This window comes from Tursiops truncatus, chromosome 9 (assembly GCF_011762595.2).
Source record: "Tursiops truncatus isolate mTurTru1 chromosome 9, mTurTru1.mat.Y, whole genome shotgun sequence".
Taxonomy (NCBI): domain Eukaryota; kingdom Metazoa; phylum Chordata; class Mammalia; order Artiodactyla; family Delphinidae; genus Tursiops; species Tursiops truncatus.
The window spans coordinates 83,296,314-83,314,286 of record NC_047042.1 but is presented as its reverse complement, the minus strand read 5'-3'; the positions used below and the strand labels follow the sequence as shown (position 1 = coordinate 83,314,286).

General features: G+C 42.3%; 1 protein-coding gene across 1 annotated transcript in view; it reads right to left on the bottom strand.

The window, feature by feature from the left end:
* The window catches only part of CPA4 (carboxypeptidase A4), a 79,041-nt gene that overhangs the window by 37,621 nt on the left and 23,447 nt on the right, over positions 1 to 17,973 (bottom strand). Inside the window, 5 exon segments of the mRNA XM_073809940.1 lie at positions 1,795 to 2,086; positions 3,565 to 3,655; positions 6,640 to 6,694; positions 8,558 to 8,667; positions 10,383 to 17,657. Of these exon segments, the coding sequence (XP_073666041.1) occupies positions 1,795 to 1,835 (41 nt within the window). The 5' untranslated portion in view covers positions 1,836 to 2,086; positions 3,565 to 3,655; positions 6,640 to 6,694; positions 8,558 to 8,667; positions 10,383 to 17,657.

Genomic DNA, 17,973 nt, shown 5'->3' with positions numbered 1-17,973 from the left:
TTGCAATAAATACACCGGGGTCATTATTTTGCCACCAGCTCTCCTTGTTCAGGAGTGTGGATGGAAATAGGGTGGGAGTAAGGGGCTAAAGAGAATGTGTACTGACTCAAGGATGTATCCAGGAAGTTGGTTTTCTTTTTTAAACTAGATCCCTACATTGGCTTATTTCCCTATGATTGTCTCTTTTTCCAAGAAGTAGAGCTCAGGAAAGTATTTTCCATTATTTGAGGGTTCCAATTTTGACTGATTGAGGCTTTACTGTCCTTGCTAGGGATAAATGTAAGGTCTTGAACTTGGGTCCAGGAAAACGACTGTACAATTACCAGATGGGGGAAACCTGGCTCAGCAGAATACTCAGAGAGCCTGGGGGTTTCGGCTGTCAATGAGCCCAACATGAGTCAACGGCACGACGCCACTGCCAAAAAACTAATGTGACCCTCAACTGCATAAGCTGGATGAGGGCAGTTACGGTCATGCTCTGCGCTATGCTTGTTAACCCCACAACGCAAGTTTTACATTCACTTCTGGGAGCTGCCCTTGAAGAACACAGACAAATCAAAGCATATTCGTAAAATAGCAACCAGAAGGGTGAGGGAAGTTGGGGACATATTCTGAGGGCTTGAAGGGACGGGGGTACTTAGCAAGGATAAGGAAAAACCTAGGAGAAGCAGGTTACTACCTTCAAGTAATTAATGAATTTGTCTCTCAAAGGGAAATAAACTTACTCTCTGGAGCAAGACGATAAACCAGGGCTGGTATGTGAAAACCATAAGCAGAAGGCTTGAGCTCAAACAATCAAATCTGCCCCAACATGGAAAAGGCTCCCTTGGAGGCAGGGAGCTATCCAATCATAGGCTGGATGACTATATGGTAGAGATTTAAGCACCAGGTTTAGGTAACGTAAGGTTATCTAGAGCTACTAAAAGTACCTTTGATATTCAACTCTGACATTCTCTCTCCCTTGATTCAACCTTCAGTGATAATATTCACCACCAAAACCCTGAAAACTGCCTTACAGGGGCTAAAATGCAACTGATAAGATGAAAGATACACCTGAATTTGAATAATCTATTCCATTTCTGCTAGCTGCTGACAACAATCTAGTTGAAAGTAAACTGACCAAAAGGTCCCATCTCAGGGCTTATCTCTAATATATGGGTTTCAAAAACCAAGCCTAAAAGCCAAATTGGAAATATTTGCACATTCTCTTCAGCTGGGGTAGCACTTGCTCAATTATAAGCAGCCCCCTGAGATGTCACCATCTGACTTAAGGCTGCCACCAGTTTGCTCATTCCTGAAACAGGAAAGACGATGGAGGGTATCAAGTGATACCTTAGGGAAGTGTTTTATGCCCAGCACACACCAGTGCAGCATGATGATGGATCACAGAGCCAAAGACACCAGGAAGGTATAAGGCAAAGAGCTGAGAGGCAGCATTGCTTAGCATAGAGCAACTGACTACAGATCCAAGAGCTTCAGGTCCAAATCCAAGTGATTATTTCCTAAGCAACAGAAAACACATTCTGGGAATTTATAGTCGAATCAGGCTCCTGCTCATCTAGATAAAGGCAACAATAATTTCATGAATTCTATTTCCCAAGGAAATTTAATTTAGGCAAGTCTTTCAAACCTTTGCCTGTGTCACAATCTTCTCAGTGGTTGGACATGTTATGTCTCATTCATGTTTGTAACCTGTCACAAGTATCCCCCCATCTCAATACCTATCTTTATGACTGAAACTTATTTGTCCACACCATGGATGTTTGTATCTGAAATGAAGTTTCAGAAACTTACCAGCTCATCAAATTTATGTGACTCGGCACATGTATACCCATAGGGGAACATCAGCAGCTGGGAATAGCTGTGGAAGGTAATGAAGGCCGTGACTTTTCCAGGACTCTTGGTAAAGTCCACTATGGATTTCACTTCAACTTCAGAGTTGGCACTGGGTCTATGGTATGAGTCAGAGCAAGGGTTGTTGCTGGCTCCAGGTTGTGATGGGATGCAGAAGATGCCAAGTGAGAACAGTGAGCTTTAAGGAGACAGTGTATGGAGGCAGTTACCATGCATCACTTCAGTTCCTCCTCTGGAAATCAGAGCAAGATTGTCATTGTGTTAGATTGAATTACTACCTAAAGACACAGTCAGGAGACCTAACTCAAGAGATTCTGGACACATCTCTCTTCTTTAAAAACATGGCTCCTCTATATGGCAGAAAGAACTATCAAATTAAATCATCTCCTCTCTGTGGGAGTTGTTGGAAGAAAAGCTAGATTTAATATTATAGATGGAATTCCTGCATTGGGTGGGAGTTCAGCAAGCTCATTTTCTGGGACTTCTTCCAATTCTTAGAGCCCAAGAGTAGAAGATTCTATGCATCTGTACTTCTAAGTCACAAAGCCACAAATGCAAGGAACCTCTGATACCCTTTCCGTGGTGAGGAAGTCACAATTACTTTTGACAAAAAGGCTACCTTTGGCCTCATTTTCTCAGCTACTGGAGTTACCCATGACCACTGAAGTGGGCCCACTGTGGCCTGGCCAGGGCTCTGAATGCTAGAGAAACTCTGAAGGGACAGGTAGAGGCTGGGACTCCACAGAGTCTCTAAATGATATGGACAAAATATATATACAACCTATCACCTCATCTGGAGATTATTTAATAAGAACAACAAGCCAGGAAAAATTTTGACTTTGACTTGCTGGACATTGTTCAGTATTTTGGATCTGATGCTTTGATTTTTTTCTTTCCTACACTAAAAAAAAAAAAAAAGAATTTGTAAAAGCGATGAATGAAGTTGCCACTCATCCATATCCTGTCAGTGTATCCTTTCTTGGTTCAATGATTCTCATTAATTCATCTGTCTTTCAAGTCTTTAGTGATTGCCTTCTATGTGCCAGACACTATGCTAGGTGTTAGGAACACTACAGTGGAAAAGACAGTTTCTAATGTTACTGCTATCATACCTAATGAGGAAAAACCAAATACATTTTAACTCTGTGATTAGAGAAACATAAGGGGTTTTAACTGGTGCCTGAAAGCAAAAAGGAGCCCCCCAACCAGCCTGGCACTGGACCCCGAAAAATTAGAGCTGTAAGTCAACAAAGGCAGAGCAGGAAGCAAGTATTTTCTCTTTGAATCTATTTTGAAAATCAATTTCTTAATCTTATTCGTACTTCATTTTAGTTTTCTTTCTCGAAGCATCCATAGATGATGTAATGCTTCTCCTGTGACTAGATCCCAACCCCCTCTAGTGGTTGGTTCAGGGCTTCCTGGCGCTTCCCACCACCACACAAAGTCTTGCTCTGGAAGCTCAGAAGCTGAGCCGGGATACAGCTTATGGGAAAACCAAGATGTGAGACAAAATATATTAAATGCTCCTCAGAGCTCAGTGACAGCACTGTGTGCCTGTGAAGGGAATTTAGTGAAGTGTTTTTCAAATAGGTTTTTAAATAGCTTCAATCCTGAATGGGCTTAGCAGGCTGACAGCACTGCAGAGCCATGCAAATAGCTATCTGGCCAGACAACATCTGACTATCCCTGGGGGAAAGTCCCCATGCTCACCTCCAAAACCCACATCCCAGTTCCGGTTAGGATCAACACCAACACTGAGGCTTCCAGATACCTTGAACTGGGTCTTCTGCCACATACGATTCTTTAAAATCCCAACAGAAAGAAAATACAGAAAAAAAAAAAAGACGGTCATTCAGTCCAATGAGAAGTTTCCTTTAGAATTTTGTTAATTTCTCCCAATCCCTCACGGGAAGGCCCTTTTGGAATTGCACTCATTTCCCTTGCCCACAGACTTGACCAGTAGTCCTCACACAGGGTTCTGCTTGGAGCTTCTCGGCCGTCTCACCAAGGCGAGAAGTAAATAAGCCCCCATCTCCTCCAATGAATACCTGCTAAACCATGTTCCGTAGAACCACAGTCCTCTCAAACGTTAACAATACAATAACAACAAAAAACAAAAATTAAAAAACAAAAAAATAGTGGGGAGAGCCCGAGGGTTCTGTGATAGAATATTTTGGGAAAATAACAGGGTTAAATTGGCTAATTTACTTCAGAATTTCTGAAGGTTTTTTTTAATGCTTTAATGTTTTTTATCAAGCTCCAAGAGAGGGATACAGTGGGCGGTATTTCCCAAACTTGACTGTGGAACCCTTTATTCATAGGGTATCTCATGAGATGAGTACTACTATTTCTACAAGTTCCTTCTGAACACGCGTTGAAAAATGCTATCGTAGTCTGCTGTCTTCAAAAATAAACTTGAAGCTCTGATTCATTCTGAATATACATGGGGTCACAGTTGCCATAATGGTGTTGTGTAATGAGATTTTTAAAGAAAAAAAAACTGCATAACTTGTTTTTGTGATATAACAGAGGATTTCTTCTACAATTGTAAGTAAAATGCCAGATGCATTGTACTGCCTACCTAAATCCTACAGCAATCTAATTGTCAGCAGGTAACATCCGCCTCCTCTTTCCTATCAATCCTACCATCAAAACACAGGGATAATTGGAACAAATCTCCTAGGTGACTCACAGTGAACACTGAACTCTAATAGCCCAGTCTAACAGCTGAAATGGGCTCTGACCAAGGCAATATGGAAAGATATCATGTGTTGGAAAATGAAATGATTGTAAACATCACTATATGCCTCAATTCAGGGCCACTACTGAGAGATGAGGCATTCCATTTAGGGTAAATCAAGAACAGAAAATCACTTTTGTTTTGTTTTGAAGTTCCTACACATCTCCTTAAATTCTTGTTGAAGAGAAAAAGTCCAGGCTTCCTTTGGTTTGAGAGAACACTTAGCCATCAGAGCAGCAGGAAGATGTCCATCATATCCAATCAAAGTGATGGATGGGTCATTTCCATAATCAGAGGCAATCTGAGCAGAGACAACATATATGTCAATCTCACACTCCCCTTTCACCAGGGAACAGAGGAGAGAATATTAAGGCAATGTGTTTTTTCCAAACATAAACTAACACTGCTGGTCAGTGAGAGTCTTCCAGGACTACAGTCCAATCTCCTATTAACGTGTTTAATATGCCAGTGTCGATACTTTTATTTCCAATCAGAATAATTTACTTATATTAAATAAAAATCAGGTACCACTTATCCATTATCTCTCAAAAGCAGGATTCTTCCAATTAATTTTAGTGAGGCATTTTGCAATGGTGGGCAACTGTGTTTGTGGCTCAGAGGGATCTATGAACCAAAGAAATCTTTTCAGTTTCCTTAATCACCACACAGGCTATACCTTCTCAAAAGTACTCACGACCAACATCAGATTACTTAATTATGCAGAGACTTCTCTAAAGACCCAGAGAACCAGTTAAATTCCATTTGGGGAATTACATTTCTACTTGTGATCAATTGCAGTAGAGTTGAGGTTTCTGCTGGATTAAAATTTATTCATTTCCTGTGCTCAGCCATCCTAAGGCATTATTATTCAACTGTTAAATATCCATTTCATAATACCCTAAAGGTAACTGCATTTTAATTGAAGGGAAAAATGTATCAGCCGGTAAGCACGTGGTTGCACATGCTTGAATGATCTGATGTGGATTGATTTCCTTTGCTCATGAATTAACATTCTGATTTATAGCATGTCATTTTTGAATTACTTAAGAAATACCAGACTAGGTCACACCCAGAACGGTGTCCTGACTCTAATTCCAATGAACATGTGGAAGAGACATATCGCTACACCCTAACTTTAAGTGAGATTTGGAAATTTTTCAGAACCCAAAAACCCTCAACGAGTTCGTTCCACTTTGTATCTGTAGGTCAAAGTAAACTCTTCTAGCCCATTTATATTCTCTATCTAAGCTCCTTTTGTGATTTTATAGATCTCTAGTACATCGTGCCACAGCCCTAGGAGCTCCAGGCAGCAAAGCAATGTTCTCTAATCTGTTCTTATGCTGAAATCTGACTCTTGGTGTCCTTACTTGCCACCCTCTTAATCTCTTTTAGCTCACTATCTTTTCTTTTTAAATTTATTTCATTTATTATTTTTGCCTGCATTGAGTCTTCATTGCTGTGCATGGGCTTTCTCTAGTTGCGGCGAGCAGGGGCTACTCTTCGTTGCAGTGCACGGGCTTCTTATTGCAGTGGCTTCTCTTGTTGCAGAGCATGGGCTCCAGACACGCGGGCTTTAGTAGTTGTGGTACGCAGGCTCAGTAGTTGTGCCTTGCGGGCTCTAGAGCACACGCTCAGTAGTTGTGGTGCGCGGGCTTAGTTGCTCCACGGCATGTGGGATCTTCCCAGGCCAGGGATTGAACCTGTGTCCCTGAACTAGCAGGTGGATTCTTAACGACTGCGCCACCAAGGAAGCCCATAGCTCTCACTATCTTTTAACAGAGCATGCAGTGGCCAGCAGGTTGCGGGAGTACGGAGGTACCTGCCAGGGTGCTGGGTGGAGCAATACCAAATTAGGTTTGAATGGGTCTGTTTCCTGACTGTGTGACAAGAGAAGGACTTGGGATGAGAGCGTCAGCCATAGGACCACAGGGATTGCTGTGAGGTTAGGTGGGGCCTGACCCCAGAAAGACAAAATAAATGGGGAATTTGGAGTAAAATGACCTTATTTGCAGTTCACAGTGCAGTAGCTTGTGTAACCTACTCACCGGCATGGATCCCAGCCTCTAGCCAGATAGCCAGCTTGTCTCCTCCCGTGCTGAACTGCAAAACAAGCGTGGAAATGTGAATGGCTCCACCACCACACACCCCTTGTCTGTTCCTCTTTCTGTACTTGATGTGATTGAGAAGGAGGAGGTGTAGACAGTGATGCTGTCAATTAGCTTTTCATTTAACGTAGGGTTTTTTTGTCCCTTTCCTTTAATATAAACTTAAATACAGGCTAACAAGAAGGGCATCATTTGATGTTTGTAAAAAATCATTGCAGATAACGTGATGACATGAAAATATGTTCATCATATGCCATAAATTTTTAAAAATAGATTACCAAATAGTATGATACCATTTTTATTTCTTAAAAGGCTAGCTCATGTGTATGTATATATATGTACACACACAGACATAGGAGAAAAAGGGAGGGGGAAAAGAAAAGAGAGGAAAAAATAGACAGATATACAACAAAATGTTAATAGCTATCAATCCCATAGTTGTGAAATTAGTAAAATAGGGATGTTTTTCATTTTTTGTTTCTCTGTTCTCCATTTTTTGCAATGATTGTGTTATTTTTGTAATAAAAATGCTTGTGGTAATCTTCTGAGTCCTTCATAAAAACAGGATGGTAGGGTCTGGAAGTCCTTTCCAGAGTTTAAATTTTATGATCTAAGGGACTCAGTTTTATTTGGAACAGTGGCTTTGCCAATTGAATCAGTAAATGGGGAGGAAAAGATTATTTTTGCACCATCAACTTCTATCTTCCTGCAGCATTCTAAACATCACAGATAAGGTAAATGAGAAATGTAAATCCCTGCTAAAAATTACTTTTCAAGCGTTTTGAGAGTTTTAAAGTGTTTCATGCTTTTTCCTCCAAAGAGCTCACATAGGGAACTTTGGAAAACAAATAACATTCTCAACCACGAACCACCGAAACACCCGGGAGAAGGAAAGTCCAGGAAAATCCAAGGCGGAGGAGAATCTGGGGTTTCCTGACCCAACTGTAGGAGAAACAGGGAAAAGGAAATCAAAAGAAAAGAAGGTAGTAAATATGAGCAAATGTGCCGCGGTGTCATAAAGTAGGCAAACCACTCCTCCCAGGCCTCCTTCGGGAGAACCGCTCTGGAGAAATCCATCTGTCCCAGTGAGTCCGTTGGTCCTCAGCCATAATGTTTCCAAATTTAGCAGGGAGTTGTGACATTATCTTCCCCCCCCCACCCTTAACAAACTCTTTCTAGGAAATCTGGGGAAATACTTTTCACTCTTTTGCAAGGCAAGGTGAAAAAGCTTGAAATTATCAGCACTAACTGTTGTCAGCGTGTACAGGTTGAAGTAAAACCATAACCTTTTTCCGGCTAGCAAGTAAAAAATGCCTGCGTTTCAGGGCATTTGCCTTTGCCATTTGGTTGCCCATCATTCTGCACACCACAAGAACTGTTTTGGTTTTAAATGAGGCTCCAGCAAGTACGGAACTTTTATCTCTTTTTCTTTTTTTTTTAAACTCTCGGTTTAAAAAAAAGAAAGAAAGAAAGAAACGAGTAAAAGAAAAACAAGGCACAGCACGGCTACCTTGATTAATTACAGAATACCTCCCCCTTCCCAGCTCACCCAGGGGCCCGAACCACCTCCCCCTTCCTCTGTTCCTATTGGTGCATACGCCTGTTTCCCTGAGAGCAAATCTATCAAGAGGAGAACATTAATTCACTCCTGCAGACCTGCGTCAGCTCGCGCAATAAAAAGAAGAAGAAAGGGAGGTGGGGGAAGCAGGGAGGTGGATAGTCAAAACCAGCAAGGACTGGTTAGGAGAGGAAAAAAAAAAAAAAAAAGGAACAGCTCTGCAGGCAGAGACTGTACTGACGGCCCGCCTGGGAAGACGGGGATTCTAGAAGCATCGAGAGGAAAAAATCATCACTGCACCTGTGTACCTTGAGCTCGTTCATGGGCCGGTTTTTGAAAGAATAGACAATGTTCATTTTGCTCACTAGACCAGAGTGCTCAGCAACGAGGTTATCCATTTCTCAGGAAATCTGAAATGTTTAAGATGAAGAAATACACATTTGCAAATGAATAATCTGGTGCATCCATTAGTGACTTTTCTCTCTCCTCCATTTCCATTCCCTCAGGGAATGGAGAGGGCCACTCGGCAGATGCTGTGGGACTGGGGACGCTGGAATCAAAGCTAAGAGATGATGAGTCACTGGGCATCCGTAGGGGCTGGGAAAAGGGAAGCCATTTTGTGGCAGCGGAGCCGGCTCTTTCCAGTTTTGTGCTTCAAACAAAGTAGCACTGCTTTGGTTGCCCTGTGGCTTGCCTCAAGCCAGCTCTGAGGTGGAACTTCCCCAGCCAGAAAGCATCTTCCCCTCACTAGCAGAGGAACACAAATGGTAGTGGCACCAAAAAAAAAAAAAAGGTGATTTAGAAGCAGACGCTGCAAAACGCAGCCGGGTTGGTTCAGGCCGGGGCATCGGGGTGCCTGCCTCAGAGGCACTTCTGACACAAGCCACTTCGGCTCCTATTTGCAGGGCTGATTGCAATCCTGTACAGCTGGGGCACCCAAACTGTGTCCATTACTGGGCTTGAGACATGTCTGGGCATGTCTGGAGAGTGCTCGGCATGAAAACGGCTCCTCCAGCTGTTGCCAGCATTTGGTCTCCATAGGACGTGTACAGCAATTTGTGAGGCCAGGCAAAGGAGGGAGCGCATCCTGTTTCGGCCACTCCCTTTTCCCCCTCACTCTCTGTACTGGTCCACAGTCCCTACTCTGAAACCCTTTAGGGACCATACATATTTCAAATTAAGATTTGTGTGTGTGTGTGTGTGTGTGTGCAATTTTAAAAAGAAAAATACATTTTACACATGTGGCAGTGCTCCATACTCAAGCACATTAATATTTCTGGCAGTAAAATAAGTGAGTAGCAAGTCAGTTCAGGTCAGATTTTGCCCCTAAATGAGTTTAGTTCGGGTCAGGGTTTGCCACCAAATAAATGCAGGGGGAAAATTGTTTTCTAAGTTCTCTGCATTTTAGAATTGCTGATTTAGGGAATCAGCACCTACCAGACAATCTCCTCTCTGGCTCTTTCCTGCTCCTCCACCTCTCTCCTTAACCCCCAACCCCCATCTCCTCATCCCCTCCCCCACCCTCCCAAATCAGTTAGTGCAAGCAGACACCTGTATCCCCCAAGAAAAGCTATGTGTCACAAAGAGGCAGATGTAGCACTGTCCAGGTGATCCAGGGGAAGGAAGGGGCATTCTTCACACCAACAAAACTCAGGAAAGATAGCAGAGAAATTGCACAAGACTTTGCTGTCATGAGGTCTAGGAGAATTTGGCAGGTTGGGAGACTCCACCGTTGGCTGGAAGTCAGTGGTATCAAGTGTCCCCTGATTCCATCATCAGTGGTAGCCATGAAGCACAGCTCTCAGATGGCTTGTGGGTGGCACAGGTCAGAAATCAGCCAGGGGACCTCGAGGGGAGAGTGTGAGCATTAGAGGCTGTCTTGTGCTCACTTAAGCCACTCCTGGACACTTCTAAATAATGCAGTGGCTGCTGGGATGGGCAGATGGGCTTCAGGTCCTAACTTAAGGCAGTGACACTGATACTGGCTGTGAAATCCTAGGGAAATTTGGAGAAGTTAGGAGATAATATGAGAATAATTTCCATTAAATCACCAAGTGGAAGTATAGGCCTTGTTATCAGGGGAAAGCATGGCCCATTTCTCTGATGTTCATTTTGAAACACCTACCTCTTCCAAGGTATAGATAAGCCTCAAAGTTGAAGTTAACATTCTGTTCTCTTCTCTGAGTAATATTTCTTCATTCTCCTTGTCCAAGAGAACCTAAGATAAATCAGTCACACCTATGATTAGTTTATAGCAATGCATTTGAATCTACAGTTGTGAGGGAAGTGGTGACATTCAGGCCCCAATCCCAAGCATTCTTCTTTCTGTCCTATAGGCTTTGGGGTCATGCCTTTCCCTTATTCTGGCAGCACCCTGAAAGGGGATGGGGCATTAATGAGACTTCGGGCCAGACAGATGCTGCAAATATAGGATGACAGTCAGTCCTGTGGCTTGTTATGGCTCATTCTCCCTTTCTGGGAACCCAGGGTCAGAGGTAACCTCCAATTAAAAACTAAATGAGTAACAACTTATATTTGCCTACTTTGACTCACACTCTTCAGTTTGCCCTTTGTATTTCATGCCAGAGACTCTTTTTTGCCCTTTCCATTACATTTTTTTATTACCATATCCACTTGTACCAAATGCAAAAAAGAGAGGGATAGAACCTTCCTACCCACTGCAGGGGTAGTCCAGACTTCAGGAAGGCCCTAGTGGTACCCACAGGTCCCTTCCCTGGCAGAGGGTACCCAAAGATAAAAGAGGATGGACCTTCAGTTCATATGGACCAGCAAGCCTCTGGAAGACTGGGCTGTGGGATAATTACTTGAACATCTTCAGTCACAATGGAATAAGCAATTCCCTCGGATTTAAGGAAACTTTGACTGCCTGGATGCTGACAAAGGGAACTCAGACATGGATTGTGTCTCCTGGGATGGTGGGTGATTTCCAGAAATCAAGCTGAAAGGGATAAAAGGCCAAGGCAATGACTGGGTCATTCCAGGGAAATGGACAGCTCAGCGTGGATAGATTTCAAGAAATCAATTCGTTATCTATTTTACCTCAAGCCTCCAAGACTAGAATCGTTGTGGAATCGCTATGATGTTGCAAGAAGTGTTTTTAAATGTCCAAGCATCAGCATATGTGTTATATGGTTTTCCCCCCATATGGTTAAATATTAAAACTGGAAGAAGGTAAAGATTATTTAAAACTATGGCAGTTTTTTTAACAGTTGACATTCAGGTGATCCAAATCATTTCATAACAGAATATTAATACTATAAATTATTTAGGAGGGAAATAATGCATTAAAGTTATTCAATAATTTTTCAAAATAACTTTCACATTTGATTTCTCTTTTCGTTCTTACAAAACATCTGTGAGATAGAAGAATGGTATATTTATCCTCATTATACTGAATGGGAGAGAAGTCAGTATGACATTGGGCAAGTCACCTACCTTCTCTGAGATGCAGAAGGTAGATGACTTGCCCAATGTCATACAGTTGGGACTAGAGCCCAGGAGTTCTGGATCCCAGCTCCATGAGTGAGCATTCCATACTTCTCATCAGAGAAGACAAGATACAATCCAAAGTAAGAGATCTTAGTCATCGTGTCTAACTGTGGAGTATTCACTTTGGGAAACAGAAGCCCCCTCCAGGACAGATATCTGAAGATGTTCTTCAGCCTCCAATTCCACCAGAGTTTTTATTTGTTCTTCATTCCTTGGTGTGATCTCAAGAACTTGGTCTCTAAAAAATATTACCCACAGACATGACCTTAAAAACAAAACCTAGACACTGTTTCCTGTTGCTTTCTGCTCCTGTTAGTCTCCGCACATAAGAGGTTAATGCAGCAGTCAGTAATCTCTTTGACAATCAAGAAATTAATAAATAGTATACTGACCCACATCCCCAGAATGAGGAGTTGATAGAATGGCTTTACTTCCCCCAAGGAAATGTTATCTAAATAATAATTAAGAGCTGTACCTAATCCTAGCAGGAACTTTGCCAGTAAAGTTACCTTTCCTTTAGCTAATGATTATCAAGTAACACCTGCTGCTCATAAAGCATCGGCTTTTAAAACTTGTCTGTTCCTGTTTTTCAGAAATAAGTTTTTAAAAGGTAGAATAATTAATTTGGTGCTTATAAGTGCTCAAAAGAGGAATCAAATTTACATCTGGGTAGACCTAGGGTGTTTTTGTTGTTAACTGAAATGTATCAGAGTTCCATCTCCAAACCCCATTCATGTGGCCCAAACTTGGGGTATTGCTAGGGACAATTGAAACCCAGACAAATCATGGTGTGTGTGTGTATGTGTCTCTCTCTCTACACACACACACGCACACACACAATGAGTAATAAAGGATATCAAGGACTCCTTGGCAGCAAAGAGAAGTTGCAAAACAAGAAACAAATATCCTTTAAAAAAAGTTCAGTAGTAGAGCTGGATTTCTTATAGCCCTTCCTTGGTGACAGAGGTTTTTCCTCTCTCCCTTTCTCTGAGTAGGCTGACTTCCTGAATCACCACCCTGCCCATTTATGCAGTGGGGAAGGGATTGGTACAAAGAGCCATAATAAGGGACCAGAACCCAGACCCTCTGAAATCAAGTATCATCCAATTTCCAGTGAACTCCAGTGGAATACATAAGTGATAGAATGTGAGCTCTTCAAGTCTCTTCTGCCTCCCAGTATCCATTGGCCATAGATGGTCTGAAAAATCTTCCATTTGAGTCTCATTCCTTTTGGTTAATGTATAGACTCCCAGGAGTCCTCCTTTAAAATGGGAAGGCACTGGGAAAAGTAATACATTGGGCTAATATTTCCTGGTGTGTGTTCTAAGGAATAACAGCCCTTTGAGTTGTTCAGCATAAATAAATAAATAAATAAATAAATGTGGGGAGGAGTTTGAGGATCAAAAAAAGGATAGTTGCAGCAACCTAGATCCCCTCTTATTGGTTTACAATATACACTAATTTAGTAAAAGTTCCTAGAAATTCTATAGTTTGTTTAACCCTCTGATTCCCAAATTTATTTGATCATCCACTTTTTGGGGCCAAATTTATTTGGCCACTTCATTAGTTCCCTGGAATACTCTTCAAGAAATGCTGTCTAAAGCTCTTCATAGAATCTTGAAACCAAAGTACTTTGGAGCAAAGATGGATCCTACAAAGCCATGAGAGTTGGATTTGGGCTGAAGTCTGCAGCTCTGGTCCTCCCACTTCATGAGGTCCCACTGCCTAGACACTAGATCTGAAGATGGGAGGACTTAAGGTGACATGGAGGATGAAGTCCGGAAAGGTAGGGAGGCGGATGGGAGAGTAACCCAGCACTTACTAAGATGACACAGAGACAATGACCAAACAGCTTTATTTTCACTGATGTCTGTCATCCCCACATTCTGATCATCAGAAGGGAAAAAGATTAAGGACAGAGAGAAATAGGGTGCATGTGCTCTGTTTTCACTTTTTTTTTTCCTTTAAATTCATTCATCTCTTTTTTTATCACTCATTCCTATTATTTCCACTACCTCCTCTCCAAATCTAAAAGAACTCTGAAAATGCTGAACGCTTACACTCATTATTCTGCAACAATCCAGTGAGATATTCTGTGAATCAGGTAAGCAAAATTCAAATAGGCATCAGAAAGCATAACTTACCCCACAGATGTTTCTCCACAGTAGATATGCCCCCAAAAGGACACCAAAAAACAGGATCAATCGCATAGTCAAGGATCTTCCAAGAGTCCAGAATTCAGTGTCACTCCTGAACTTTATTTATAGGGACCACGGCTGAGGCTGACCTGTTGGCAGTCTAAGAACTCAAGTAAATTCCCACATGGTAAAATTCCCACCTGCATGTCAAATTCTCAAGACTGTAGACACCCACCTGTGTGATATCACCAATCCATACATTTTACATTCTTTCAATGAGATAACAAACTTTGATGGAAAGAGAACAAAATTGCTAGAGCATACCAAGGGCAAATCATGCATTTATGATTTAGAACATAAAGTGCCACTAACTCTGACCAGTGACAGAAGCCAGATTAATAGACCTAGAGGTTAAAGTCTTTCCTGGGTCTCTGACAGAAAAAGGGCACAGCATTTATAGTAATTACTCAGGCATCCTGTCTATCACATTCCATTAGTTGCCTCATTTGTTTATTTTTATAATGTTTACCCTGAAACACTGCAATCACTTAGTCCATATCTGCTGTATCTCCCTGTAGATGTGACCTGTTCCAGTCCTCACACTATATTAAAACAAAACAGAAGGCCTTTTTTTTTTTTTTTTGCGATACCCGGGCCTCTCACTGTTGTGGCCTCTCCCGTTGCGGAGCACAGGCTCCGGACGCGCAGGCTCAGCGGCCATGGCTCACCGGCCCAGCCGCTCCGCGGCACGTGGGATCTTCCCGGACCAGGGCACGAACCCGTGTCTCCTGCATCGGCAGGCGGACTCTCAACCACTGCACCACCAGGGAAGCCCACAGAAGGCCTTTTAATATTCAATTTTGAACTGTTTCTAAAGTGATCCATCTGCATTTGTACCAAATTGATGTCCCTGTTTCTGTGCTTTTTCCCAAAATGAAAATGTCTTTCTAATTATGACAATGAAATTGCTTGTTACAGAAAGTTTGGATTAAAAGGAAGTGTTTTATTTAATCACCAATAATTCCTCCACCCAAAGAAAACCATTTGGAGTATATCTTTCCAAACTTCTTTCAATGTTTTAGAGCTTTTTCTTAAACAAAGATTAGACCATAACATATATTCTGATTTTTAAACAAAGGTTTTTTTAAACAAAGGCAACCTTTCCTTGTCTATAAACATACATCTACATTGATCTGACTTTGCTCTTCATTGCAAAAGGAGAAGATACACCATTCTATTTTTAGGATTCATATTTTATTATATTTTAGTCTTCACACACACTATATTCAGCCTAGCAAGTATCAACCAACAGACACAAGGAAATTTTCATCTGTCCTCTTGTAACCGAAAGTGGGGTCCAGCTGCTCGCTGCTCAAAAGCCAATAAAGAGGCCAGTTTTATGGAAAGGAAAGTTTGCTTTATTTTGGATGCCTACAACTGTTGGGGGAGTGAGGGAAGGGCAGACATCTGTCCAAAGGCCTACTCCGACAATCAGGGGGCAAGAGATTTTATAGGCAGAGAGAGGGGGCTGCATGCAGAAACAGCACAGTCAGCTCTGACCGTCATCTTGAAATTGGTCATGAGGTGGTCTGACCAGCATCATCTTGATTGTTTCAAGTATAGTTGGTCTTCAGTTCCAGGGTCTGTTTGTTCCCATTTCCTTGAGGCCAATTCTTGGAATCGTGGCAGCTTATGTCATGGCTACAGCCTGGTCATCACGTAGTTTAACTTCTTCTACCTGGCGGGGGTTTCAGTATCTATACGACAGCTCACAGGATAGGGCTCAGGATATTATCTATAGCCCTTGAGAAAGAACTAAAGGTCCTTGACTATGCTTAATGACTAAACTACTATTATTTGGTCTCCTTTGACTATTTTCCTTTGTTTCTGCATGTTCTCACTTCTCTGATTAAACTTATTTTTTGGCTAAAGTTTTTCCACAGACAAAAGGCAGGCAGAGGACCTGGGGGACAAAGACCAAAGGGTCCTGCTCCATTTCACTCAGTGCCAAATTCTTTATCTGCACAGGCTCTAAATCCCTGGGTTAGAATTTTCAAGTACCTACTTTACGGGTGTTTCTGGTTTTTTCATTCTCTTGGGTGTTGGGGAGAAGAAAGAAACCAAGAGGCAGAGACCATAATTCATCCTCATGTCCCCAGCACCTACCAAGTAGACAGTAGTCATATGAATTGAAATTAACATACTTCTGGAGAGGGCCTGTGCACAGAGACAAAGACCCAACACAGCCAAAAATAAATAAATAAAATAATTTTTTAGAAAAAAGAAAGAAAGAAATTAAGGTACTTGCAGAATCAGTAAAAGCTTCTTGGAAAAGACGGGCAGATAGGATTTGCTGAGGAGAGTATGGATTTCTGGTGGTTTGGAAACATGAGAAAGGTAGAGAACTGGGCGAAAATGGTACACGATAGAGTTGGGAGGAAATTTGCCCCACTTGGGCAGACCTGACCCTGGGCATGGTGGAGAAGGTAGAATATGAAAAGAAGATACGAGAAGGTGATAGAGGGCCTCACAGTTCAAGCAGAAGACTTTACACCTGATGAAAGGAGCAAATGTAGAGCCTCAGAAGGTTTCTGAGCTGGTAAGTGACTGCAGTCTTGAGAATGATGAATCATGCACAACCGATGCTTTAAGCAGGAAGCCAAGCAAGGAGCTTCCTGGAGAAATCCAGATTTTTAAACGACGCATCTGGGCTGGGTGGTGGCTGGGAATGCATGAGAAGGGCTCCAAGAGGCATTTCAGTGGAAGAATCAGAGTCCCTGGTGAGTAACTGGTGCCTGACTGGGCATAGGAGAAGTCAGGAAAAGGGTATATACCAGTAGGTTGGAAAGGAGGGGCAGATAGCCACCTCCACAGCAGCCTCTGAGCATTTCCTCACCCAATTGTCACAGTGTGTGAAGTTCCACTGTAGGAATTTGTTTTATCTCCCTTACAATATGCTTTCAAAGAGGAATTTTTGCTGAGAGTTACTACCCAACGAGTTGAGTTCACTGTAAGTGTTAGGGACATGACAGCTCTCTTCTCTTCCTGAAAAAGATAGTGGGGATGAGCCTAGAGCCACATTGGGGATCCAACTGAAGCTCAGACCCCTTGCTCCTGAACCTCGGGCATTCCAAAAAGGAGTGAGGACTCAAGGATGATGCCTGAGATGAACAAAATGAACATTTCCTGGAATGGATGAAATCAGTAATTTTTTTTAATGAATAGAAGAAGTTGGAGGAGGAGAAAGCACAAGCCTTAGTAGGAAGCTGTAGGGAAAACTCCAGAAATCACTGTTGTTTCTCTCTGCTACTGACAATATAAACAGATGCTTATCAGAAGAGAGTATCATCCTTTCTACCGCCTCATCATTCTGAAAGCTGGATAAAATAAGTTTTTTTAGATATCTATATCGAGATATACATGACATACAATAAACTGCATATACTTAAAATATGCCATTTGAAAAGCTTTGACATATGTATATACCCATGAAACCATCACCACAATCCACATCATGAACCTATCCATCAACCACAATAAAATCTGTTTTTGAGACTCACTGAGAAATCTCCAGATGGAAAGAAACCACTGAAGACCCCTTGCTTTGCAGATGAGGAAATGAGGCCCCAAAAGGGGAAGTGACTTACACAAATCCCCAGGAGTGATCAGGGGTAGAGCAGGCATCCTCAGACCCTGGGTCACTGCTCCAACACTCTTGGCTGTCCAGTCATCCAAGGTATTTCCACTCAGTTCTAGGAAAAGACCATTTTAGACCAAACACCTCTTTATCAACCTATCCCTGGGGAATCTGTAATTCAGAAAGAGAAAGATGATAGCTGTCTTTAGAAAAGTGTTCTTGGGACTTCCCTGGTGGCGCAGTGGTTAAGAATCCGCCTGCCAATGCAGGGGACACAGGTTCAAGCCCTGGTCTGGGAAGATCCAAATGCTGAGGAGCAACTAAGCCCATGCATCACAGCTACTGAGCCTGTGCTCTAGAGCCCACGAGCCACAACTACTGAGGCCGTGTGCCACAACTACTAAGCCCATGTGCCACAACTACTGAAGCCC